This window comes from Podarcis tiliguerta, assembly GCF_965153285.1.
Source record: "Podarcis tiliguerta genome assembly, chromosome: 4".
NCBI lineage: Eukaryota > Metazoa > Chordata > Lepidosauria > Squamata > Lacertidae > Podarcis > Podarcis tiliguerta.
In genome coordinates this window covers 16,832,135-16,859,006 of record NC_139537.1, presented here as the reverse complement: position 1 = coordinate 16,859,006, position 26,872 = coordinate 16,832,135, and the positions used below count along the sequence as shown (strand labels likewise).

Sequence of the window (26,872 nt, the reverse complement as noted above, 5' to 3'; positions counted from 1 at the left end):
CCCTAGAATCCTTTAACGGACTACCCTTCAATATGTGGGGCAGGTGATGGCGCTACCTCCCCTCTTCCATCTACAGAACAATACCAATGCCTAACCACCAATACCCAGAAAGTTGTGACGAATTGCTATGAGGTCAGCGAAAACCAAGTGGCTGGTGCCAGTTTGCCAAGTGGAAAAATTCCTACCAGGCCCCTCAACGGCAACTAGCCAAGGTCCATAGGAAGGTCAAGGAATGAAAACATTATAGGGCGGGAGGGTGGGAAAACAGGAACAGCTGGCGGGCGGCAAAGAGGGAGAGCCCCAGCCGCGTCCTGCCTATATAGGGCAGGCCACGCCCCTGAGCCAGCCAATTGGCTGGGTAGGGGGTGATGCGGCTGGGAATCCCCCCAATTGCGCGGGGCTGGCCTCCACCCACCATGTGCGTGGAGGGGCCATGAAGCCCGCAACTCCACCTCCTCCTGAAGGCGGAAGTGGCTTTCCCAGGATTCTTGTTTGGAAGCCATGTGCTTTTAAATAGATGGCGTGGATGTGGCCAGGATGCAAGACTACCTAATGCTGTATACCAGTGTTCCAAACAGCACAATAGATGCTGCTGCCACTGACCTGTGGCCCTCTCTCACCCAACTTTCCTCCCTTGCTGCCCTCACTTAGTTCCTTTGTGGGAATCACCTCTGTCACTGTCTCCCCAAGTGTCCACTTTAGGGAGGAGAACGAAAGAAAGAGAAAGCGAGAGAACACTCGGTAGATAAATGTAGATCTAGTGATGTTACAGTAAATTCTCAAGAATAATCTTTTGGAGAATATTTTGATTAATGAGAATATTAGAGAATTTTCATTTAAAACAGGAGAATATTATTGATTTTCGTGCATTAAAAATGATGTGATTTTTATGCATTCAGAATGATATAATTAGTTAATCTACATGTTTATTCATGGGTAAACTTGTTCAGATGGCAACCAAAAACTGTACAGATACTTTTATTCAATGGGGCACTGCAGTGAATTCACATTCTTCCTTTTTTTTTATTCTTTTTTATAAAAAAAAAATTGCACCAAACTTGAAATTGAAAATTCATCGTGAATTGCATTGGCCTAGATACTTTAAGTGCATAAAGCATTGAAGCTACTTTCTGTAAAACAACAACACACTGTATGGCCAAGGGTATAGAATTACTAAGAATAAGGTCACACCAAAATAGAAAAAAAGGCTATTAAATTTACCGGTAGTTGAAATATATATGAATTCAAATGTTCATCAAATTAAATGAATAGCATTTTTAAAACTTTTTCTAAAAAAATGTTTTCTGTAGCTCACATTTCAGAACTGCCAATGGTGAATGACACAATGCCCAGTAATGTAACTGGGTCAAAAACATAATTATTCATTACTTACACTGGCAATATCGCAGCTTGAGTTGTTATTTACTAGAATTTTTAAAATGTGGGTTGTAAAACTAGTTCTTACATTAGAATTTACAGTTTGTGGAGAATATTCTCCAGAGAATTTTCTAGCAGAGAATATTCTCCGGAGAATATTCTCACCTCACATCACTATGTAGATCACCCTGTTTGACTAACAAACAAACAAACCTCACATCATTTTCACTGTTTGTTTTTAACTCTTGTATTTCATGTGACTGATAAGTGGAGCATGAAAACATTCTGCATTGGAACTGGGAACTGGACAAGAATCTCATTATAATATTGCATATCAGTGTAAAGCATTGTAGTTAATTATGGAAGTGCATCAATGTGTGTGTGGGAGGGTATTTTGGGAGCTGGAAAACCCAAACTAGACATTGACCGAATCCAGAAAGTGACCAGAGGTGGAAAGTTGGTGGTGGTAGTACCAGCATTTTAAATGATTGTTGAGCCTTCTCACATTCCACATAAAGTAACAGTAAAGGATCCCTGGATGGTTAAGTCCAGTTGAAATCCGCTATGGGTTGCGGTGCTCATCTTGCTTTAAGGCCGAGGGAGCCGGCGTTTGTCCACAGACAGCTTTCTGGGTCATGTGACCAGCATGACTGAACTGCTTCTGGCACAACAGGACACCGTGACAGAAACCAGAGCGCATGGAAATGCCGTTTACCTTCCCACTGGAGCGGTACCTATTTATCTACTTGCACTGGCGCGCTTTTGAACTGCTAGGTTGGCAGGAGCTGGGACAGAGCAACAGGAACTCACCCCGTCGCAGGGATTCAAACCACTGACCTTATGAGCTCAAAGTGGCACACATAGTTCTCCCCCTCCTCATTTAATCCCCAACACAACACTGTGGGGAGGGAGACAGCGAGTGCTCACCCAGCTAGTGGGGATTCGCACCCTGGTCTTCTGGGTTCTAGTCCAACACTTGAACCACTATACCACAGGCTCTCATCCATTGAAAACCTCGGGCTGCACCTCCAGGCCAAAACAAAGACTTCAGGGTTTTGTTTTTCACTTAAAAGCAAACCGTTTGGCTTTTTCTTTTTAAAGAGGGCCCAAAACAGATGCACAACTGCATTTTTGTTGGTGGTGTTGCTGTTCTCTACAGCATTGCCCCATGAAGAGTAAATCTGCAAACTGGAAAGAAATAGCATCTTTTTCTTTTCAAACTGACGCTGTATTTATTTATTATTTTAACAATGCCCTTCTGCCATTTTCCCGCTGCCTTACAAGATTGTGGTTTTTGGTCTGCCAGATTGCATTACTAATTCCCCTAAGAACATGGGGGAAGAGAATAGCCATATACCACTAATCCAGATTGCCTCTCGTCCACCGCTGCTAAGTCCTTAAAGGGCTGCCTTTTCCCTCCTCTTTCGTCAGTTGACAACCAGCTCCGTCATCAATTTATATAGATACGTGAGATATACACTCTGCAATGCAAAGAGTGGTGATCCGAAGCGCTCTCTTTTTTTGAAGTTCTCCAAAATCTTGACAGGTGGGGGTGGTAGAAAGCACACATCCCGTACCCCCAACCCCACCCCACCCCACAACCCATCAAACACCATATTTCAGAAGGAAGTTTCTAAGTAACTCTTGCAGAACAGGGGCTTGACACCACAAATGTTCATTTTTCTTTTCTTTTGCAACCACTGCATGTGGCAAGAAACTCTTACACACACACACACCACAATGTGCTTTTCCCCTTTCCACAACCATGGGGTATTTTGGAGAGCAAAATTGTTGGGAAGGGTTAAGTATGCATCCACCCACCTGCTCTGCACATGCTTCCTTCTCCCCAAACTCCTCCTCGCATCTGAATTACCTGATGTATTTGGAAAATGCATGTCTGCTTGTGTAACCTGTAGTTCTTCCCATACATGTAGCAGTAATGCAGCCTGCTCGGGTGTTCAGTAATGCAGCCTGCCCAGGTGTTCAGTAATGCAGCCTGCCCAGGTGTTCAGTAACGCAGCCTGCTCAGGTGTTCAGTAATGCAGCCTGCTCAGGTGTTCAGTAATGCATCCTGCTCAGGTGTTCAGTAATGCAGCCTGCCCAGGTGTTCTGTCTAGCCAGTATGTGAGCTAGTCCTAGTAGTGGCACAAAATTGCAAGGAACTGTCTCATCATCTGTTCAGGGCTGCATGAAGGGGATGGAAGGGAGGGAGGAAAACGGTACCTTTCCACCGAGCTACAGGCGAGCCCCCACTTATGCAGGGGTTGCGTTCCCAGGTACCCCATGTGTGAGTGAAGTTGCGCGTATTGGGAACACCATCTAAAAAGCCTGTAAACACCCTCCAAACCTCTGGAAACCCTTTTTTAAAAAACAGCTGCACTAACGAGGCACCCTCCAAACCTCCTTTCCAAAACACCAACTCTCCACAGGCCTCAAAGGTCGGTGCAAAGGCTCCTGGTTTCACACCTTTTTTGCAATTTTCACACTGTTTTTGCCCTTTTCGCTCCACTTTTGGGTTTGAATCGAATTGTTTAATTGTTTCACAACACCTTGTGGTGAGTCGGTCACGCACAAGTGAGGAGTTGCCCGTATACTAGGCCAGTATGAATGAAAGCCACTGATGTCACGGAATCCCATCTTGCGTGGACATCTAAGAAGAGGAGGAATTCTACACATCTGAGAATCAAAGCAGAATCCCGCAGTGGGGCTGGGTTCTGCAGGAAGCCCAGATTACAAACAATTTAGCTGCGCCGGGTAATCCCCCTTCGTTTTAAATCTGCCACGCAGGATGTTGAAAAGGCAAAAACCCAAATGGCAGCAGCAAAAAATTTTTAGGATTAGGAGCTTTCCTGCGCACGGCTGTGTATGTGTTAATATTTTAAGCTGACTTCTAAAACCGGTAAACAATTGCGCTGCTTCCAGTGGTGGGTGGTGCTGAGTGACCTCTTTTACATGCCTGATTATCCTGTCAACATTTATAATGCCTTTGATATTTCTCTCTCGTCGGGACGGGATCAGTTAAGCAGTCGCGTTTTGCCTGCACTCAGCTTGCCTTCCTCCTCTTCCCGGCTTTCCCATCCCCTGGTTATATAAATTGACATTAATTTCTGTAGATCTTAGCAGTGAGAGATTTGTTAATTTATTCATGGTTGGGGGAGATCTGGGAAGGGAGGGGAAGGAGAGTTCTCCAGGACGAAAGAGGCGGGGGAAAGAAACATCTCGTACGGCACGGAACACCGATCGTCCGTGCCCGCTTGTTTTGCACAGAGTAATGAATGCTCCATTCCTGATTAACAATTTTGACCTATTTAAAGCTGCACTGTGTCATCGTCATCCCCGCCACCGCCCCCACCATCTTACGTTGCTTCTCGGACAATGTGAGCCACACATTACATTTTACGGGTTCATCAGCTGCCGTATTTGTCTAACCGATATCACTATCGCGTGCCAGCAACTGGAACAGAAGCCACAATGAGAGATTTCTTAGGCAGAGGTTACGGAAATGAATCTTTTGTGCCTGCCATTTAAATTGGGGGGGTGTGCACTGTGTTAATTTAATCTAATACAACAAGGGAACGCCGCTGTGGTTCCAGCGCAGGCCCTTAATTGATCAAATCAAACCAACGTCCTTATTCCTTTCTTGACAGCAGGTTTTGTTTTGGACACAAGTGTTTAAATCATATATATTAATTAACATGCTGGCAAGCTGGTTCAGTGTGCTGGCGCTACAGTGGATTCAATGCATCCGTCCCCTACACATGGGAGTGGGAACCTTCAGCCCTCCCAATGTCGTTGGACCACAACTCCCATCACCCTTGATTATTGGCCCCACTGGCTAGGGCTGATGGGAATTAGAGTCCAACAACATCTCAAAGGCCACAGGTCCCTACACAAACACTTCTTGCAGGAGCTCCCAGACATTGATTCCCATGCTAAGGAATAACCAGGTACCCATTTAATTTTACTTTAAATTATCTTTCTGCTCGAGACAAAGGGAATATCTAGCTTGGAGGGGTGGGGGTCCTGCGGCCTTCCAGATGTTTTTGGGGGACCCCCAAGTGCCATCTTCCCCAGCTAGCATAGCCAATAGTCAGGGAGGACAGGAGCTGTAATTCTCATTAATGATAATAACCCCCATGAGACTGTTTCAGCTAAGTCACAGGTGCGGTCCTTGCACCTGAAGCCATGTATGATGTTAGGTTTGGACAGGTAAAGGCCGAGCCTGAACAAAAGGGGCTTTGCATGCACCACCAATCAGCTGGTCAGTAGTTTCTGCAAGACCCTTTTTGCCCAGTGCTTCCCAAGCTCTGTCCGTTAGCCAAGGCTGGCACAGCCATTAGACGGCGGTGGCATAAGCCCCCAAGTTGGCGCCCCTGCAGACGTCCTACCTGCCCTAACGCCTCCACCAGTAGCAGAGAAGGGACACTAATACCAGTGCCAGTTTCAGGCGAGGTCTTTCAGAGTGTGCAGTACTTTGCCCCAAATCTGTAAGCTCTCTTGCTTGAAACTGGCATGGATGCTGGCAGTGGAAGTGGCAGGGTGGATGGCACTTCCCATTTTGCTTCTGGCGGCGAAACCAGAGATGCCGTCCTTGCTATCGGCTGATTGCCAGTTTGGGAAGCACTGTGGACAAAGCTTCCCAAACGCCAACGATCAACTGACGGTCAGTGCTTAGGTATGATCGCTTGCACTCATATTCTAGGAGAAAATGGAGTATAGAAGAGTCGTGAAATTATGTCAGAGTAGAGCCTAGATCAAGGATTGGAAAGCTGTGGTACCTCCCCTAGAGAGCCACTGCCAACCAATATAGACGAAGTCAGGGCTGGTTGGACCATTGAACTAACTTAGTTAGAGGCCATTTCATATGATAAGTTGATAAAAGGCATTTGAGTGGTGCAGATGGAAGATAGAAGATCACAAGGAGGGATGGAGCCAGCTCCAAGTACGAAGTGGTGTGTGCACGTGGGGGAGGGATGATATTAATCTTCATTATCACTATACTCTCTCCCAGTACCAAGCCATCGAATTGCTTTGCATACCCTAGATAACGTAAAGAACAGCTTGGGTCTAGGAGATACAGTAGTGAAAAGAGAAGTGGCCTGATTGCAGTCTTGGGAATTGCGGTCGATTTAGGCATTTATTTTCACTTAACTCCAAGAGCTCCTGGGATTTTGAAGAGCTGCTGGTTTATTTATTTTTAAAGTAAATTAATGAAATAAAGACTGAGAAGAGCAAAATGTGCTGCCAGGATATGGCTTTTGTTGCCTGGAGACTTCCTTGCTTCACAAGAAGAATGTGGGACTTGGAGAGTGATTTCGGTTTAGCAGAAGGGAGTGCAAAGATAACCGAGAAAAGAAGCAAATGTAGTTTGCCGGGTTTACTGGAAAGAAAGCATGCAGTGGAAGGAATCAACAAAGCCTGTGAATTACCTCATTCTCCTTACGGTTCGAATTTTACCAAGTTAGGTAACCAAGAGTCTCTGATCACTGATATCACCACACTGTTATCTTTGGTTGAATTTAGTGCACCTGAAATCCATTACAGCAAGTCTGGGCAACCTGGGGCCCTCCAGATATTGTTGGACTCCAACTCCCATCAGCCCCAGCCAGCACAATCCATGGTCAGGGATGATACAAGTTGTAGTCCAGCAAATCTGTAGAGCCCCCAGTTCCCCTTCCCTGAATTATAGATAGATTTTGTTCAGAGCTGGACCTACAGACTGAAGGTGACTTTAAAATCTAGCTCAGCTGTGGTCTTACCCATTTACTCCTGAAGAAGTCTTATAATTCACATCACACTGGAAAGTTGGCAGAAATGAGAGTCACTTTCACAACATTATAAGCAGAAGAAATAAATATAGGTTTGGCAATGCTGAAGTGGTATAAAATGGTACAATCTAGTCACAGTCAGGCACTCCTGGGTTTCAATGAGCAGGACTAGGAAACCTGCAGACTTTCTGTCGTTGCTAGACTCCCAGCTCCCATAGTCCTGGCCAGAATGGTCAGGGATGATGGGAGTTGTAGTCCGGCGGCGTTGTGGAATGCTCATGAACATCTTAACTGATCAGGAGTTGAACTGTCGAACATAAAAGGGACAGAAGGGGTTGCGAGCTGTTGGTGGGAAGAAGCATAGAATTCGTGATCGGCTGGTAGGGTGAATATATGGCTTAGGAGATGCATTTGCATGGGCTTGAGGATGCATAACAAACCAGATATTGAGAAACCTGGCTGCCTGGGCCTCCACTGGATTTCCAGACATGTGAGAAAAACATTGCAATATAACATTGCAAGATCCTTACAGGTGCCTTGATAGTTTGCGAGCAGTCAGTAAGACCGCAGACAAGATAATATTTCACTGTTGGATATTTCTAACACAAGATACTGCTGTAATGTCCAAAGTGGGCAGACATTCATGAATTAAACTTCGCCACTGATGTTGTAAGCACCATGTTAGAAGCCAACATGTTGGTTTCATTAATTATGGTGATGTTTTTGAATGCCTAATAAAGAGTCTCCTTGTTCCTTCCAGCTCCAAGGTTCCTTGAAGAGAAAACTGGTGGTGAATCTGTCGCCGGCCATTAACAAGAGGTCCAATGGCATTGCCGACTGCACCTTCCTGGATATTAAGAGGATCCGAGTGGGCGATAATAACCTTTCCGTGGGGCAAGGTGGACACTGTGGCAACAATTGCCCAAACCAGCCGGTGTTGGGAACCTTGACGGCTGAACAAGGCGCTCAGAGGAAAGTCAGCAGCCCAACCAGCAACACCCACTCCAACGCCAACGGGATGTTCAACATGACTCTAAAGGAGGTCAAGAAAGAGCCCGGTGAAACCAGCTCTTGCAGTAAGCACCTGGACGGGCAGGGCTCCCAGGGCAATCCTTTCCCCATGCGATACGGAGAAGACGCAGGGGAACAGTTGATGGACCCGGAACTTCAGGAGCTGTTCAATGAGCTGACAAATATTTCGGTGCCGCCCATGAGCGACCTGGAGCTGGAAAACATGATCAACGCCACCATCAATAAAGACGAGCCCTTTAGCATCGACCTCGGGCAGCAGGTCCAGAGAGCGCCCTCGGCCAGGTCTTCCTCCTTGCAGATGGACAAGATGGTGATCAAGCAAGAGTACTCGCCAGGTCTGAACCAGGCTTCCGTGGGGTCTCCCCAGATGAGGCCTTCTTCCACCGGCCCAGCTTACACCATGTCCGGGGCCGCTATGTCCGCCTCATCGCCGATTCCTTCAGCACCTCAGACTCAGACTCCTCCATCTCAAGGGTCTTCAGTTCCAAACCGGCCCTTGGCCAGCTGGCAGGAGGTCTCCCACGCCCAGCAGTTGAAGCAGATCGCGGCCAACCGACAGCAACATGCCCTTATTCAACAGTGCCAGCAAAGCCAGCCGCCGTCCCCCTGGCCCGCTTTGACGTCCGCCGAGCCTTCTCCCGGGTCCTTCGTCCAGGAGAAGATCTCCAGCCCTCCTTTCCACCAGCAGCAGTTCAGCCCTCAAAGCTCCGGAATGCCTGGCGTCCCCGGGAATGGGAACCAGCCGAAAGGGATAAATAACTACCTTTACCGGCCAAGCTCCATGCCCCAGGGCAATCCCATGAACATGATGATGCAGCGAAAGCCTCAGGACCTCAACAGGGGTTATATAAGCAGCGGCCAGATGTCTCTGGAGGAGCCTCAGAACAACATCAAGCCTTTGTTTCATTTCAACTCGGAGCAAGCCAGCCAGCAGATGCCTTCCGTTTTGGGTTCCCAAAACAAGCCTTCCATTCTGCACTATGCACAGCAGCAGCAGCAGCAACCTAACTCTGCCGCGGTGCAACAACAGAACCAGCAGCAGCAGCAGCAGACACGGCCACCCCAGCCTCTCCCAAGCCAGCCTCTGCAGAGGCCACCGAACATACCCTTAGCTTTGCAGCAGAAGATCCTGCTGCAGAAAATGCTGCAAGGCCAGCCGGTTTCGGGCCTTCAGTATCCTGTCCCGCCTCAGCACCAGCTGGTAAGCTTGCTTCTTCCAACAGGACGGTGCAGTGATTTGTGAAAATTACGTAGTAGGGTTGGGAGGGGAAGGGCTTTCTACAATCCTAGAAGCAGAGAGGAGATGCAGGGGCCTTTTAGCAGGCCACCTGGTTCAGGATATGGAGGCTGTCAACCTACAGTTCCCATAAGCCCCAGCAAACCTGGCCAATGAACAGGGGTGATGGGAGTTGGAGTTGGGCAACATCTGGAGGGCCAGAGGGTCTCCACACTGGATGTAGCCTAACCCCTCCCCTCCTGCTCAACACAGGAAATCCTGAGTTAAGTGTCCCCCAACAGAGGGCCTTTGAGCCATCTGCTTGAAGATCTTCAGCAAGGGAAAGCACACTGCCCTTCAAGGTACAGTGGTACCTCAGGTTACAAACACTTCAGGTTACAGACTCCGCTAACCCGGAAGTAGTACCTCAGGTTAAGAACTTTACCTCAAGGTGAGAACAGAAATCGCGCCGCAGCGGCAGTAGGAGGCCCCATTAGGTAAAGTGGTACCTCAGGTTAAGAACGGTTTCAGGTTAAGAACGGACCTCCGGAACGAATTAAGTTCATAACCAGAGGTATCACTGTAATCGGTTCCACAGTTGGACCGCTCTGACCAGCAAGATATTTCTCCTACCATTCAACAGAAAGCACCCACGTTGCGTTGCATTCTGAATTGTATAGTTCCGAGTGTGTGTGTGTGCCGGGGCAAGGCTGGTGTAATCCAGATGGTGGCACCAATGAGTACAGGTGTTTCGCTCAGTCAGGGCTATTCCCTAAGGCTTCATACCACTCAAATGAGTCGCACATCAGCTGCGGAGATGGTGGCAGCCGCACCAGTGGTGCCCTGCTGGGACCAAAGGGCCCTAGAATTTGCCTGAGGATCCTGTGTCCTGGCGCCAGGCCTGCACTGAGATATTGCTGGGAGCTTGAATGCATCTGTAGCAGACAAAATTAGGAGTAATTGCTGATGGCTCCCAGCACAATTCAAAGTGTTGGTGCTGACCTTGAAAACCCTAAATGGCCTTGGCCCGGTATACCTGAAGGAGTGTCTCCACCCCATCATCCAGCCCGGACACTGAGGTCCAGCTCTGAGGGCCTTCTGGCAGTTCCCTCCCTGCGAGAAGTGAGGTTACAGGGAACCAAGCAGAGGGCCTTCTTGGTGGTGGCGCCTGCCCTGTGGAACGCCCTCCCATCAGATCTCAAGGAAATAAAGCAACTATCTGACTTTTATAAGACATCTGAAGGCAGCCCTCTTTAGAGAAGTTTTTAATGTTTGATGTTTTATTATGTTTTTAATACTCTGCTGGGAGCTGCCCAGAGTGGCTGAGGAAACCCAGCCAGTTGGGCGGGCTATTATTATTATTATTATTATTATTATTATTATTATTATGACTTTAAAAAAAAACCCAGCCTCAAACTTACATGGAGAAATCAACAAAGGGTTGAAAAAATGAGATACTGAGAGAAACTTAGTTGGGCAGATTCGCCATTCAGTGGCTGAGCATCTGTTTTGCATGCAAAAGGTCCCAGATTCAAACTCTGACATCTGTAGCGCTGGGAATGTCACGTGTTTGACACTGCCAGTCAGTGTTGACAGCCTTAAGTTAGACGCATCAGCAGTATGACTCTTCCTTAGGCACTTCCTTAGGTTCCTAAATATGGCGAGGCCGGTAGCAAAATGATAGCCACACAAACATAAGAACATAGGAGTCCAGAGGGAACTGATCAAGGGCCTATATAGTCCAGTACCTTATTCCCACAGTGGCCGATCAGACGCCTGTGGGTTTGTGTCAGGTTTTTGGGGGTTTTTTTTGCTTGAGCTCAGAATTTTCAGACATGTAAACAGAGAGGTGGCACAAGGCGAGGACTGTCTCCTGGCTGCTGATGCCTCAGTGGCTTTTAACTGTGCATTCAGAAATATTCCTCTGTACTCTGAGGGTGATGTTGCATTTGGTGGGATGTGTAAAATGTCTGCACAAACTCAGTCTAACATCTTCCTGTCAATCTCAGCTTTCTGACAGGGTTGTAATGTATTTATATTTATATCAGTCAATAACTGGTAGAGAAGGTAGGAAGAAAACAGAGCACATAAAACACTCAGGAGTTCCCTCTCAGTCATAATAACAAACCATTGTCCGACATTATATGAATAAGCCTCAGGTTTATATGCTGCTCCTTCCTTCCTCCCTTCTTCTCATATGTTCATGGTTTGTATCAAACCACAGTTTCCTGTTTAATCCGAATAGAGGAAACTGTGGTTTGTACAAACCGTATTTTACTAACAAACTAGGAGACCAAACCACAGTCTAATCTTGGTTCATTTCCTGGTTTGTTAACTGTCTTGTGTACAAACCACAGTTTCCTATATTCAGAAAAAAGCAGGAAATTGCAGTTTGCCACAAACCACGAAAATATGTTTTAAATCTCCACCCCCTCAATTGTAAAGGAAGATGGCAGGGTATGGGCCAGCATGCAGGTTCGATGCTCATCTTTGCTTGTGCACATAGCAGCAAATACATAACCATGGTTTGCCATTACGTCTGAGCCGAGTCAGTATCCGTTCAGCAGAAGGAGGTTGTTCGTGACAAACTTGTTCGCTAACAGGCATCTGAAACGTTGTGGCAGAAGATTATTTCTCAGCCACCAGTGCTTACTAAGCAGAGTGCTTTCTTAATAAGCATTGCTACAGAGGCTGAATTGAGGCCACCGTTATTTAAAAAGCAGGGAAACGTAGGCACACAGGTCTCGAAAAGCAGTTGTAGCTCTCCTGTCAAAGAAGGGCGCTGCAACTCTTCCTAAATGTGTACATTGTTTTTATCCACAGCTGATAACCCTCTGTAATTTTCTGGCTCTAAAGTCTCGAAAAAGCACTTTGAGACATGTCTTTATCAAGCTAAAGCTTGCTAAGTGAAAGCACAAGGCTTATTTCTCTGCCTGTCACTGGCGCTTTGTGTCAGGCCACGGGTGGGGGAGGAAAGGATTTTCTAACTTCATGGCTTCTGCCTTTAGGGACTGAGCATACAATTGAAAGAGAAGTGCTTGGGTTATCGAGAAACGGGGAAATGAAGGCAGTAGTTTGTGCCACCGTCCAGGATTCCCACCCTCACCACACCCCGCTTCTTCTGTGTTGAGACTTTCCTCATGCTTGTTCTTCCTTTCTCAAATTTCTACATTCTCTTTTTTTAAAAATAATATTTTTTTAAGATTTTCCAAAACATTACAAAAAGAAAAAGAGAAAAAAGAAAAATACAAAAGTAAAAAACAATTAAAAACAGTTCAATCTTTCATAACATATCTTGCATTTGCTTGTTTCCCGGACCTCCCCACACCTCACCTCTTTGTATTCCAGTTCAATTTATTTATTCAGCAAATCCTTTCCCTCTTTACCTTTATCCTTATCTTGATCTTAATATATTATAACTTTAAATTTTCACCTGTTAACATTCCATTTTTGCATATTCCTTCATAACATTATTACTAAAAACCCCTTAACCTCAATCCAACACCATTCTAACATTCATTAATTTTGCAATATTTCTGTAGATAGTCTTTAAATTTCTTCCAATCTTCTTCCACCAACTCTTCTCCCTGGTCTCGGATTCTGCCGGTCATTTCCGCCAATTCCATATAGTCCATCACCTTCATCTGCCATTCTTCCAGAGTGGGTAGTTCTTGTGTCTTCCAATACTTCGCGATGAGTATTCTTGCTGCTGTTGTAGCATACATAAAGAAAGTTCTGTCCTTCTTTAACACCAATTGGCCAACCATGCCCAACCATTCTCTGTGATCTTCCACATTCCCCTTGAATACCAGTTTAGGTGAGATTTGGTAGCGTTGTACGTGCATGAGTGTGCAGCTGTGTGCGCACACAAACACGCACACATTCATACATGCACATGAAATTTCAGTCCTCTTATCCCTGCTCCCCTTTCCAAAGTGACTGAAGTCGGGGTGGGAAGGGGAGAGAGATTAAGACCACATATTTTAAAAAATGCGTGTGGCATCTTACAATAACATACAAATCACGTGTTCAAGCACCTTTGGAAACTTGCTTGAGAACAATCTTGACCTCTGAGACAAACAAACATACCCCTACCCTATACTATTGACTGAGCTGCTCTGATGTCGCAGTGAGTTATGGGAGAATGACCCACAACCCATTGGCCTTATCAAATGTTTATTATGGGAAGGAAGCAGCGTAGCGGTGATCCTTTTAAAATATGCATTGCGAAAAGTGCAATTGCATGCGTAGAATTCCTTGCAGAGAGGGAGACTTACACACGTGCAGAACAATGGGTTTTTAGTGCAGGTCAATTGTACAGTCATACCTCGGGGTGAATATGCTTCAGCTTAAATATTTTCGGGTTGCGCTCCGCGGCGACCCGGAAGTAACGGAGCGTGTTACTTCTGGGTTTTGCCCCTCGCGGACTTTAATAGTTCATTAAAGTCATATGTGAAAGGGAGGCGGGGAATTAGGGGGGCTGGAATGTTTGCTCTGAGGACCCATAGATTCCACGGAGGGCAGCAGTCCTCAGCGCTCGCAGTGCTTTGATCAAAAAAAGACTGAAGCTAATGAGTCACTTCATTCGTCTCCAGTGCGCTGTGCGTCGTCCATTGGGGCGGGGACCTCTCTGTAAAGGAAAACCAAACAAACCATGGCCAGGTCTGTATTTGTCTCCCAATTAGTGAACCCACCAGCAAGGCAGTGCACTGAGCCTGAACAATAATAACATGGCCCTTCTGTTCTGGGGACAAGTGAAATTAAGCATACGGAGTCGAACACATGGCAGGTTTCTTCGCACATGGCTTCTCTGGGATGATGCTCAGAGGAACGCAGGAAGGTGATTTATGCTGAGCCGGACCCATCGGTCCATCTAGTTCAGTGTTTCTCGACACTGGCTGGCAGCAGCTCTCCAAGGTTTCAGACAGAGAGCCAGTGTGGTGCAGAGGTTAAGAGCGGTGGACTCGTAATCTGGTGAACCGGGTTCGCTTCCCCGCTCCTCCACATGCAGCTGCTGGATGACCTTGGGCTAGTCACACTTCTCTGAAGTCTCTCAGCCTCACTCACCTCACAGAGCGTTTGTTGTGGGGGAGGAAGGGAAAGGAGAATGTTAGCCCCTTTGAGACTCCTTTGGGTAATGATAAGGCGGGATATCAAATCCAAACTCCTCCTCCTCCTCCTCCTCCTCCTCCTCCTCCTCCTCCTCCTCCTCCTCCTCTTCTTCTTCTTCTTCTCCTCCTCCTCCTCCTCCTCCTCCTCCTCCTCCTCTCCCACCCCTACCTAGAGATGTCAAGGATTGAACTTGGAACCAGTGGCAGCTGGGACCCATTAGGCACGGCAGGGTGGTCAATAGAGGGTAGATTCAGAGCCAGCGACAGGCAGATCTGACTGATTGTAAGTTACAAGAGAGGCACCCGGGGCTGCCTGGCTGAGCGCAGCCTGAGCCTGGTGGGGCATCTGCTTAAATGGACCAGCCTCTGTTGCTTGGAACCTTCTGCATACAAGGCAAATGTTCTGCCCCTGAGCTACGGGCCTCCCCCATGCAGGTGGGTCACAATCCTGGCCTCTTTAGGGTAAGCAGTGCCCTTCCATTGAGCAGAATTTTGGCCTTGCTGCTGAAATCTGAAAGACCAAAGTCCGCCCTTGGCTAAAGGTCCATTGGCCTGACCCAGCAGGATCTTCTAAGGTTCTTAGAACTGAATTTAAGATGGGGGGAGTGGAACGAGAAACCGAGAGAAGCCAGAATTGACATATTCGCCAGTTCTCTAGTTCACAAGGCCGTCTCTCTACTACAGCAGAGCTGCCCCTGGAATCAAAATGCTAGTTGTGCAAAAAAGGGCTTTGGAAGGCATGTCCGTGTTGCAGCCTCGAGACCTGCAGGCCCACTTTTAAGGCCTCTGTCTTCTGCCACATCAGAGTAAATGGGTCATGTTGTTCATGGAAATTACGCTGTGTGCATTGAAGCGGGTTTGTGTGTGTGTGAGTGGGCCACGGAGAGGGGAGGGAGGGCGAGCTCAGAATCATTTACTGCATCAAGAACAGGAGCACTAAAGAAACCATATATATCCATCAATCACTTTCTTTGTTGAGACTTCCTGAGAGATTGATGAATAGGCCCTCTGTGTGGAAATAGCAAGTCCGTAAAAGGCCCGTAAATTATAAATTTGTTCATCTCAAATACCGCATGAGCGAAAGGGACTACGAACTATTGACGCTGGAGGACAGCGAGAGCTGGTGATGAAGCCACAGGAGTCTGGAGTCAATGTCACCTAAGGGTTCAAGAGGAGCATTTATTTTATATATAGATATTATACTGTCCTTAAAGGGACCTTGATGGCTTTTTACAAAAAAAAAAATTAAAACAACAACAACAGCATGAAATAATAGTCCGGATAAATCACACAGTATTCAAGTAACCTTCCCAAATCAAAATCAAAATATTTATTTTAATGACATTTATATACCATATCCTCCAATATTTCTCTGGTGAAAATAGGGACGTCTTGTTCCATAATAATGAGAATAATTTTATTGTTTATACTCCACCCATCTGACTGCGTTACCCCAGCCACTTTGGGCGGCTTCCAACATATTAAAAACATAATTAAACATTAAAAAACTTCCCTGTACAGGGCTGACTTCAGGTGTCTTTTAAAGGTTATATTATATTATATTATATTATATTATTACTTATCTCCTTGGCTCTGGTCGCATAACTCCACACCCTGCAACATTTCTCCAGTGAAAATAGGGACATCCTAAGGAAAAGTGGGACATTCTGGGATCAGTTCAGAACCCGGCCCGGCTTCTGTAAATCCGGGACTGTCCATGGAAAATAGGGACACTAGGGGGGTCTGATAATACCTCTTGATTGTAGTAAAATATCTAGTGGTTTAGGAGAAATAATAACCATTAAAACAATGTGAAACTAGCATTAAATTGTAAGCGGAGCTGAAACATCCAGGTGTTAAAGGCCCATTTACAAATAGACAAGAAGGGAGCCAAGTGTACCTTCCCTTGGAAGCACAGTTTGTAAGTATGGGGCCAGCACAGAAAAGACCCTGTTTGTTGTGCCCTGACTAGTGAGCAGGACTACTGTGGTCACTCTTCAGGATCAGGCATGTTGAAGCAGGTGATCCTTCAAACAGCATGGTCCCAAACTGTTTACCTCTTGAAAAATAATCACCACCACCATAAATTGGGCCCATCAGCACATCTGGTACAGAATCAGTGCTGTATTCTCAGATTGCCCAGCCGCCACAAGCAACCTAGAAACTGTATTCTGCACCAGATGAAGTTTGTTTGCTTGTTTAGATTCTCACCTGCCCTTCACCCCAAAGTCCCAGGGTGGCTTACAACAATGAAATACGCAATCATAAAAAAATAAAGCAGATATACCCATAAAGCATGTGTAAAAGACAATTGAAAACGATTCCATATATTTAAAACAATTCAAACTTTATTTAAAAACAATCATAGGTACGCAAGCAATTAAACATAGTTTCAATACGGATAAATTGGGGGATAAAGATCTCCACTTATTTATCTTATTTTATTAAATTTATTTAATAAATTAAATGTATTGAAAAGGCTTGAAAGTAGAAGGTCTTCTGTAGCCTCCAAGCTATCTTCAAAGGCAGCCCTGGAAACAACGCATTTCAGTAGTCTAGCCTGGCTGTAACCAGGTCATGAGGACCTATGGCAAGGTCCGTTTTCTCCAGATAAGGACACAGCTGGCGATTCAGCTGAAGCGGATAGGTACCATCCCTTGAGAGAGCTCCACTGTGCTGTAAATGACGTTCCACGTGAATTCCTTTTTTAAAAAAAGATAATAAACAAGCAAAACCTGTAGCTCTCAGGGTGCAGTTGGACTCCAGCTCCCATCATCATCATCATCATATAATAATAATTTATTATTTATACCCCGCCCATCTGGCTGAGTTTCCCCAGCCACTCTGGGCGGCTCCCAATCAAGTGTTAAAAACAATACAGCATTAAATATTAAAAACTTCCCTAAACAGGGCTGCCTTCAGATGTCTTTTAAAGATAGGATAGCTGCTTATTTCCTTGACATCTGATGGGAGGACGTTCCACAGGGTGGGCGCCACTACCGAGAAGGCCCTCTGTCTGGTTCCCTGTAACCTCACTTCTCGCAATGAGGGAACCGCCAGAAGGCCCTCGGCACTGGATCTCAGTGTCCAGGCTGAACGATGGGGGTGAAGACACTCCTTCAGGTATACAGGACCGAGGCCATTTAGGGCTTTAAAGGTCAGCACCAACTCTTTGAATTGTGCTCAGTAACGTACTGGGAGCCAATGCAGATCTCTCAGAACCACTGTTATGTGGTCCCGGCGGCCACTCCCAGTCTAGCTGCTGCATTCAGGATTAATTGCAGTTTCCGTTGGCCAGGCTGGAGTAGAATTAGATTTCACATGGTCTGGGCATCATGCAACCTGCAGTCCCTCTCAGTGTGGCCCAATTCTCCCAGCCACCTAGCTCATAACCCATCCTCTGCATCAGCCTTGGGCCTCCAGACATTGTACTACAACTCCCATCATCCTTAGCTAGCAATTCCAGTGGCTAGGGATGATGGGATTTGTAGTCACAACAACATCTGGGGACCCAAAGACTGCTCCGTACAGTGGGGAAAACACAGGGGATGGAAATTTTAGCTGCCCCGAGATCATTGTGGAGTGCGGACTTCAACATGTTCTCCCAAGATCTCTGTTCAAGCGTTGAGGGACTTATTCTCCAGGAGTTCGCTCCCCGTTGATGCAGTTATGCAGGGAGGTTTATAGTGTGTGGGGAAAGAATGGGGGAGACAGACAAGGAAGGAAAGGTTGTGTGTCAGAGAGAGAGAGCAGGAAAAGTCGTGATCTCTGGGTGTGAATCAGAGGGTGTGGGGGAAGTTGTATGTCTGTGTGGATGAGGGAGGGGTGCTGCCTCTGGCGCTGCCCACTTCCAGGGCAGCCTGCCCCCTCCCCTCACTGCTTTGTGTAGCCTTTGTGCTCATTCCTGCCTTAAATGTTTATTTGACTTAAATAAAGGGACGCTGCAAAACTGCAACAAAGGGAGTGCCCATCTGAGCAGTTTTACGAGGGCCGAGAAGCAGAAAAGGGGGTGGGGGTCCCTCGTAAGCAGAGCCCCTCGGAGAGTATGAAGATCAGCCCAAGCTGATTGTGAAAATTGAAAAGGTTTTTTTCTGAACTGACTATTATGTGCCCCGTCTCCTGGAGCCACATTTGCTTCATCCTTTATTTGGAGGGTTGTCTCACAAATGATCAAGCTGATTTGTTCTACGGTTGTTCAAATGATAACAAAGGGCACTTTCGCCAAATATTAGGACACTACGGAGCTGTATGGTCTTTTGAGGAAGACCTACCACAGGAGGACTTGGTACGCGGGTGGCGCTGTGGGTTAAACCACAGAGCCTAGGACTTGCCGATCAAAAGGTCGGCGGTTCGAATCCCCACGACGGGGTGAGCTCCCGTTGCTCGGTCCCTGCTCCTGCCAACCTAGCAGTTCGAAAGCACGTCAAAGTGCAAGTAGATAAATAGGTACCGCTCCAGCGGGAAGGTAACCCTTTGTGCGGATTTGAACTGCCAACCTTCTGATCGGCAAGCCCAAGAGGCTCAGTGGTTTAGACCACAGCACAGTTAAAGTGCAAGTAGATAAATAGGTACCGCTCCGGCAGGAAGGTAAACGTGCGCTGCTCTGGTTCGCCAGTAGCGGCTTAGTCATGCTGGCCACATGACCCAGAAGCTGTACGCTAGCTCTCTCACCCAGTAAAGCCAGATGAGCACCACAACCCCAGAGTAGGTCACGACTGGACCTAATGGTCAGGGGTCCCTTTACCTTTACCACAGGAAATTGCAGGATCTCCTTCGCTCAAGGTCTGTAAGCAGAGCTTGGATGGGCTACCTGTCAGGGATGTCGTAATCGTGGGTTTTCCTGCATCGTCAGGGGGCTGGGACTAGGTAACCTCCGGGATTTATGCATCACTCATCCCACCACACTCGGGAGAGTGAAAAATGTGAAAAGATCTTGCAAGCCCAGGTTTTTCCAGTGCAGCACAACGTAGCTGAAGGCAGCTTTAAAGCTTTCTTGTCATTGATTTACTTTTCAGCAAAATGGGGTGGGGGGGTGGACCGCCATGGACATTCCTTTGCTCTGCGCAGGGTGGTTTGCCTCCTCTTGCTGAGGAGAAACGTTTGTGAGGAAATGAGCAAGAACGTATGAGAATGTGGCCATCTAATGTCGAATTCTGCGGAGGGTGTAAAAACGGCGCTTCCTTCCATGGGAATGAGAGCCTCTGCCAAAGTGGGATGCCTGAGTCGTCCCCAGGGACTGGATCCCAACCCTGATTGGTCGAGACGACTGTGAGAAGTCCGAGCAGGCGGCTAGGAAAGATGTGGATCTGTGTCAGTATGTGAAACAGGAGGGAAGCCCCTTCTATCGATGCATCAGTACGGAGAGGGAGGAGAAGAGTGTTTATATACCCAAGGCCCGGATCCAGGAGCTAGCATCTGCAAAACAAAACAAAAACCCAGACACGTTTCCCTGTTAACCTCGCAATCTTTTTCAGCCGTTGTGGTTAAACCACAACGGTCCCGCATAGTAGGAGGTATTCTATGGGAGTTCATTCCTTTTTCCTCTTTGAAAACACCCAAAAGCAGCTTAGAAGAGGACGTGCCGTTCAAAAGAACGAAGGACCCCGCATGATAACCTGTTTGTTCAGCATTCATCCTGGTTTGCTCTTGCAAGGCTTGCCACTGGTTTGATTGCGGCTGCATTTAAAGCGCCGCAACAAGGCTTTAAACACTCATGGCTTCCCCCAAAGGATTCTGGGAACTGTCGTTTGTTAATGGTTCCTGGGTGTTGTTAGTAGACCCCTCCCTCATTCCCCTCCACGGAGCTACAATTCCCAGCGTCCCTCAGGAAAAGAGGGGTTGACTGTTAAAACTGCTTTGGGTACTGTACCTCTGCAAGCCTCAACATCCACACGCACATATACCCCGAACATGCTGATCCCACACTAACAGTCACCCTATTTTTGCTCCAGCCCTGTTGGCACTTGTCCCCAGAGTTTGGTATTAGAGGGAGTTGTTTTGAAATGGAGGGGGTCACTGACGTTCAGAAAGGATTGCCAAAGGCTTCATAGTGAGCTCATTGCTGAGGTGATACTTGACCCGGGGATTTTCTGATTCATCATCCGGTCTTTGAGCTGCTACGCTGCACTTCATTGTGATCTGTTGTTTCAGCAACCAGCTTACAGGATCGAGCTGTTAGTTCCTTGGCTGAACTACACTTCTAACGTGTTTGGGTATTTTTCTCACCTCCATGACAGCTCTAGGAGGTCTGAGTATCATTTTAAGGATGGGAAATTGCCCAAGACAGCCTAGCAAGTCCAAGGATAGACAGAGTTCTAAATATACTCTTTTATTTTTTTTAAAAAACATAATTGGTAATATCCATTACTTAACGGCTTGATCACTGATTAAAAATGGTAATTAATTGTTCCTCAGCATCCCCAAATTTCCACCACTCAAGCTCCTCTTCTCACTCTACAATTCTATGATTTTTTTATTTAACGCTCATGAAAATTTCTACCAACATCTTGTTGCGTGCAATTTTGACTAACGTACGCATTTCTGCAAGCAGTTTCTCTCAGTATAATGTATCTTTGTATGTTTTTTCCACTAATTTTGTCATACATTTACACACTTTTACCTAATATGTGCATTTTTAAAAAAACCAACAGTGGTTGGTTGACGAACTGAATCTCAGCATTTGGATAAATGTGCATGGGGGGGGGGCTATGTTTTGCTTCTATTTGGGGGGGGGGCGTGAATTTGATCGATCTGCTTTGAAAGTAAAACTGAACCAAAAATGTACCAAATCCCTGGTCTGGAGGCACCAGATTGGTATCACAGAGGAAGAGGAAGGGCCGTACTCTGATTGGTGGGTTTCCTCCAATATGTCTGACAAAGGCCTTTTGTGGTTCTCCTCCTCCAACTAAAGAATACAAAAATGAAATCTGGGGCGTTATACTTCCATAAAGCACAGACTCTTAGCCATTGCACAGCTATTGTCTTTCCATTCTTCTGAATGTTGCTTCAAGCCTTGAGGGAGAAAGTATCATTTTCCTTCATCAGAGAAAAAAGGCTCATTAACACAGCAGTTTTAGAAGACTTAATAGCAAACTAAAAAAACGATCCTTCAGATATGTATGTTTGATGTTTTGAGGTAACACTTTCACAAATCCCTCGGGAGGTGTAACCGTGGAATTTCTCTCACAGCCGAAAAGTAGAAACTCATTAACTATTTTGTGTGTGTGTGTGTGTGTACACGCGCACACACACACTTGAGATGAAAGGCATATTTGGTCATTGCTTGGTATAAACACATGTTCTATTTCCAATGGATTATAATTATTTTATTCATGATTACATTTAGATCCCCACTTTCCTCCATTCTGAAGGAAATCTGTGGCTCTGTGTTTTAACCCACAGCGCCACCCGCATCCCAAGGGTAACAGTTATTTGGGGGTGAGGTTTAGGATAACGCTATGTCTTAGCTTGTTTCCAGGCAGCCTGTTTATTGAGCAGTTCTCCCACGATTCTGTAAGTAGTATAACTGTGCCTTAATTGTATGATGTGGATGTAGGTGCTATTTATTGAGCATTCGTTCCGATTAGTTTGCGGGGAGGTTAGATGAAGCAGCTAAGTGCTATTCCCGTCGTAACAAGTTTGTTGTTCGAAACCTCAGAATCGACCGTAAACGCGCAACCTAAATTTGCCAGCGTGTGATTGAATCCCACCTGAAAAATAGTAATAAAATCTGAAAGAACCTTTGAAGACCTCATCTCCTACCTACAGGAAAGGGATGAAGCTACGCCCTGACTCCTCTGCAGTGTCCTCAATTTGAAGGGCTGTCCAGTCCAAGTCTGCTTTAAAGATGTTGTTGTCGTTTAGTCGTGTCCGACTCTTCGTGACCCCATGGACCAGAGCACGCCAGGCACTCCTGTCTTCCACTGCCTCCCACAGTTTGGTCAAACCCATGCTGGTAGCTTCGAGAACACTATCCAACCATCTCGTCCTCTGTCGTCCCCTTCTCCTTGTGCCCTCCATCTTTCCCAACATCAGGGTCTTTTCCAGGGAGTCTTCTCATGAGGTGGCCAAAGTATTGAAGCCTCAGCTTCACGATCTGTCCTTCTAGTGAGCACTCAGGGCTGATTTCCTTAAGAATGGATAGGTTTGATCTTCTTGCAGTCCATGGGACTCTCAAGAGTCCTCCAGCACCATAACTCAAAAGCATCAATTCTTTGGCGATCAGCCTTCTTTATGGTCCAGCTCTCACTTCCATACATCACTACTGGGAAGACCATGGCTTTAACTATACGGACCTTTGTTGGCAAGGTGATGTCTTTGCTTTTTAAGATAAAGCAACCCCAACAAGAGAGAGTAGAGGCCTTGGAATTGCCCTCAGATACTTAGCACCCAGACAGCAGAATGGGCCTGCTCAGACCAGCTCTCAGTGGTGAGAGGCCCTGCATTGCTATTTAAATGACTGCAATTACAAACAAAAAATGCTTCTCTGCCTATAAATCAGCAAATGCAAATTCTATGCAGAACTGTGACCTCTTTCGTTGCCTTTTTGTGGGGATAAGTGGTCACTCTAAGAATTAACAGCTGCTCTTGGTTAAAGCTGGGGATGAGGTTGCCGGCAGTAATGACGTGTGTATATCCTGGAAGCAGCAATGAGTCGCAATTCCTGTATTTGCCAAAAAAATTAATATCAGAAATGAGACTTGGGTGCCTCTAATGCTGGGAGACGCCTGCGCTCCACCCGAGTAGCAGACCTATTTATTTCAAGATCTGCCAGTGCCACCATCGCAATGGGAACCGGGGCTGACTCAGAATTTTTTCAGCTGCTTTCTAGAGCAAAAGGTGCACTCTTCCCTATGTCTTGTTTGCCAGATTTCCCAGTGCTACGCAGGGAACAAGTGGCTCTGCTGGAGCGAAAATAATACTGCTCTGTGGTTCCAGATGCTGATTGGGGGTGTGGGTTCCCAACCTCTTGCCTACTCCAGAGGCAATCAAACGTGGCCCATCCATACTGAACTTCACCTTGAGAAATGTCTTTAGCTATAAATCATTCCGACTCAGAATATCACTTACTCATTCGTGAGCAACACTTATTTCTTGTAAACCTGAATCACTGGTTTGCCTGGCAATTTCTGCCTCCACCTTTTCTTTTCCCACTCCCCCCCCCCTTTTTTTTTTTTAATTTTCCTTTCCTTTCCTTTTCTTGCTTTTACTTCACATGAAATGAGCATACATGGGTCTAAAAAGTTGCCAGAAATCGTTTTCTTTCTAGGACAAAGGAAAGTCGACAAAGCAACGTTCGCTACACTCCTCCTCCATGGCTTCTGGCCAAGGCTGCTGAAGTCCAGGCTTGCCACTAAATCGGAGAAATGAACCCTCTCCTGTCTCACCCCCAGCATTGATAAACGCTGCCAAGACCACATCCTAAGCTGGAACCCTACAGGGAAGATATGTCTCACATGGCAAGACTGCTGTAACTGGAATGCAGCTTTCTTCCATGTCTGTCTGTCTCTCCCCTGCCCCACCCTCTTAGGGGAAGGGACGTATCTCAGAAGCCTGCAGAAGGCTCCCCAACATCTTCAGGAAGGATTCCTTACCTGAGACCCTGGAGACCAGCTGCCAGCCAGTGTAGACATGCCTGAGCATCTTCCTGTGTATCTTCGTGTGGCCTGATGGACCATAGGATTGATTGCTGATGTAATGAACTCAATAAATAGCCATGGAGAACATTAGCAAACTTTCCCAGTGTCCCTATTTTCCAGGGACAGTCTCAGATTTCCGGAAGCTGGATTCCAGTTTCTGATTTGATCCCGGAGTGTCCCGCTTTTCCTTGGGACGTCCTTATTTCCATCGGAGAAATGTTGGAGTATGCATGAGCAGGCTTTTAACGTGTCATAAAATGCAACCTTACCAAATGGGATCACTGTCTCAAGCCCACTCTATTTAGAATCGTAGAATTGCAGAGTTGGAAGGGTCATCTAGTCCAACCTCCTGCGACACAGAAATCTCAACTCAACTCAAGCAACCATGACATAATGGCCATCCAACCTCTGCTTAAAAACACCCAGTGAAGGAGAGTCCACCATCTCCCTAGAGGGAGTCCGTTCCACTGTCAGAACAGTCAAAAAGTTCTTCCTGAGATTGAGTCAGAATTGCCTTTCTCGTAACTTCGGATCCATTTCATTTCACACTATAGGTAGAGAATTTGTGGCGTTCCGGAAGTTTCAGTGGACTACATCTCCCAACGTCCTTGACCATTGGCTATGGTGGCTGGTGGCCTAGAGCTGAAGGATTAATTAATTGAATTCATTTTATAATGAAATTATTTTAGAATGTTGTATTTATTTTACTGTTGTTAGCCGCTCTGAGCCCGGCTTTGGCTGGGGAGGGCGGGATATAAATTATTATTATTATTATTATTATTATTATTATTATTATTATTAGGAGGTTGTTAGTCCAACAATATCTGGAAGGTCATGTCTTCTTCCTCCATGGTTTGCAGTCTGAAGGGAAACCCTGTCTCTTGGCCACTCTCCTCAAAAAATGGCAGGGTGACAGGAATCGCCCCTTGTTCGGTCATGATTTGAAGTCCTCTATCTCCTGTTGATTCTGCTAATTCCCATCACCATCCTAAAGTAGGAGACAGGAGGGAAAAAATTGTTTCGTTTATTATACAAATGCCAACAGATGCTTAAAGACCCTGTTTCAAAACCTGTGGCACAAAACCGTGACATGTTTTATATGGTTTGGCGAAAGCTCTGTGTGGCCAACAGCAGAAGGTATCTATTGATACCTTAAGAGAAATGTGTGCAAAATGTTTGTGCGTGTGTATGTGTGTTTAAAGCCTTTTATGGGTCTGTTTTGATTCTCAATCTGTGCTGATTAAAAAGGATGATCAGAAACAGAAACAAAAGCTACCTCTAAAAGGAGATTTAATCCTCGAGAAAAAGAAGTACTTCATTTATCGCAACTGTACTTATCTCACACAGAGCAAGGGGATTATGTGATAGCTTTTGTGTTCACAGTGATTGTGGCGAGACGGTTGCTAACATAATAGACTTGCTGGCCTGCCGAAACCAAAACATTTTTTTAACAGTCATTCAGACTTTGCATCTGACTTCCAAGGAGTGTGTTGGTTTCAACAAAAAATTGGTCTGCCCTCTTGTTTGAGGAAAGGGGGTGGAGTATTCCCCCATAGGGATGCGGGTGGCGCTGTGGTCTAAATCAGGGGTCAGCAAACTTTTTCAGCAGGGGGCCGGTCCACTGTCCCTCAGACCTTGTGAGGGGGCCGGACTATGTTTTTTTAAAAAAAATAATGAATTTCTATGCCCCACAAATAACCCAGAGATGCATTTTAAATAAAAGCACACATTCTACTCATGTAAAAACACCAGGCATGCCCCACAAATAACCCAGAGATGCGTTTTAAATAAAAGGACACATTCTACTCATATAAAAACATGCTGATTCCTGGACTGTCCATGGGCTGGATTTAGAAGGCAATTGGGCCGGATCCAGCCCCCAGGCCTTAGTTTGCCTACCCATGGTCTAAACCATTGAGCCTCTTGGACTTGCTGATCATAAGGTTGGCGGTTCGAATCCCCGCGATGGAGTGAGCTGCCGTTGCTTTGTCCCGGCTCCTGCCAACCTAGCAGTTCAAAAGCATGCCAGTGCAAGTAGATAAATAGATACCGCTGTGGCGGGAAGGTAAACGGCGTTTTTGTGTGCACTCTGGCTTCCATCACGGTGTCCTGTTGCGCCAGAAGTGGTTTAGTCATGCTGGACACATGACCAGGAAAGGCTGTCTGCAGACAAACGCTGGCTCCCTCTGCCTGAAAGCGGAGATGAGCACCACACCCCAAAGTCAAATTCCACTGGACTTAACCATCCAGGGGTCCTTTGCCTATTAGACACAACATCGATGGTGTGGAGGTGACAATGCAGGCTTCAGCCAGTGGCGTAGCGTGGGGGTGCAGGGGGGGCCTGCCGCACCAGGCGCAACATCTGGGGGGGGGCTCGCACTCGCAGCGCTCTGCCCCTACCTGGCTCACTCTCTCTCTCTCACTGCAGTGCTGGCTGTGCGAATCTGATCCGAGCCGCCGGGTCGCCGTCCACTGTGGAGGGGAGGCTGCCAGGCGTGCGGTGCGGAGAGAGAGCAAGGGACTATCTGGGGGAGGGACAGTGCAGGGGGGGGGGCGCAAATTACTTGCCTTGCCCCGGGTTAGGGGGAGCAAATTACTTGCCTTGCCCCGGGTGCTGACAACCCATGCAACGCCACTGGCTTCAGCCCCTCTCCCGAATGTAGCAGTCTCCCCACTTATGCCTCCACCAGCGGTGGTAGAAGTCATAACCTCAATCAGATGTAGCAGTGC

General features: G+C 46.5%; 1 protein-coding gene across 2 annotated transcripts in view; it reads left to right on the top strand.

Moving 5' to 3' along the window:
* Positions 1 to 26,872, top strand: part of MAML2 (mastermind like transcriptional coactivator 2) — a 150,608-nt gene that overhangs the window by 95,721 nt on the left and 28,015 nt on the right. For both annotated transcript variants that reach the window (XM_083436176.1, XM_083436175.1), the window contains exon 2: positions 7,906 to 9,378. In XM_083436176.1, coding sequence (XP_083292302.1) covers positions 7,906 to 9,378 — 1,473 coding nt within the window. The remainder of the gene's footprint in view (positions 1 to 7,905; positions 9,379 to 26,872) is intronic.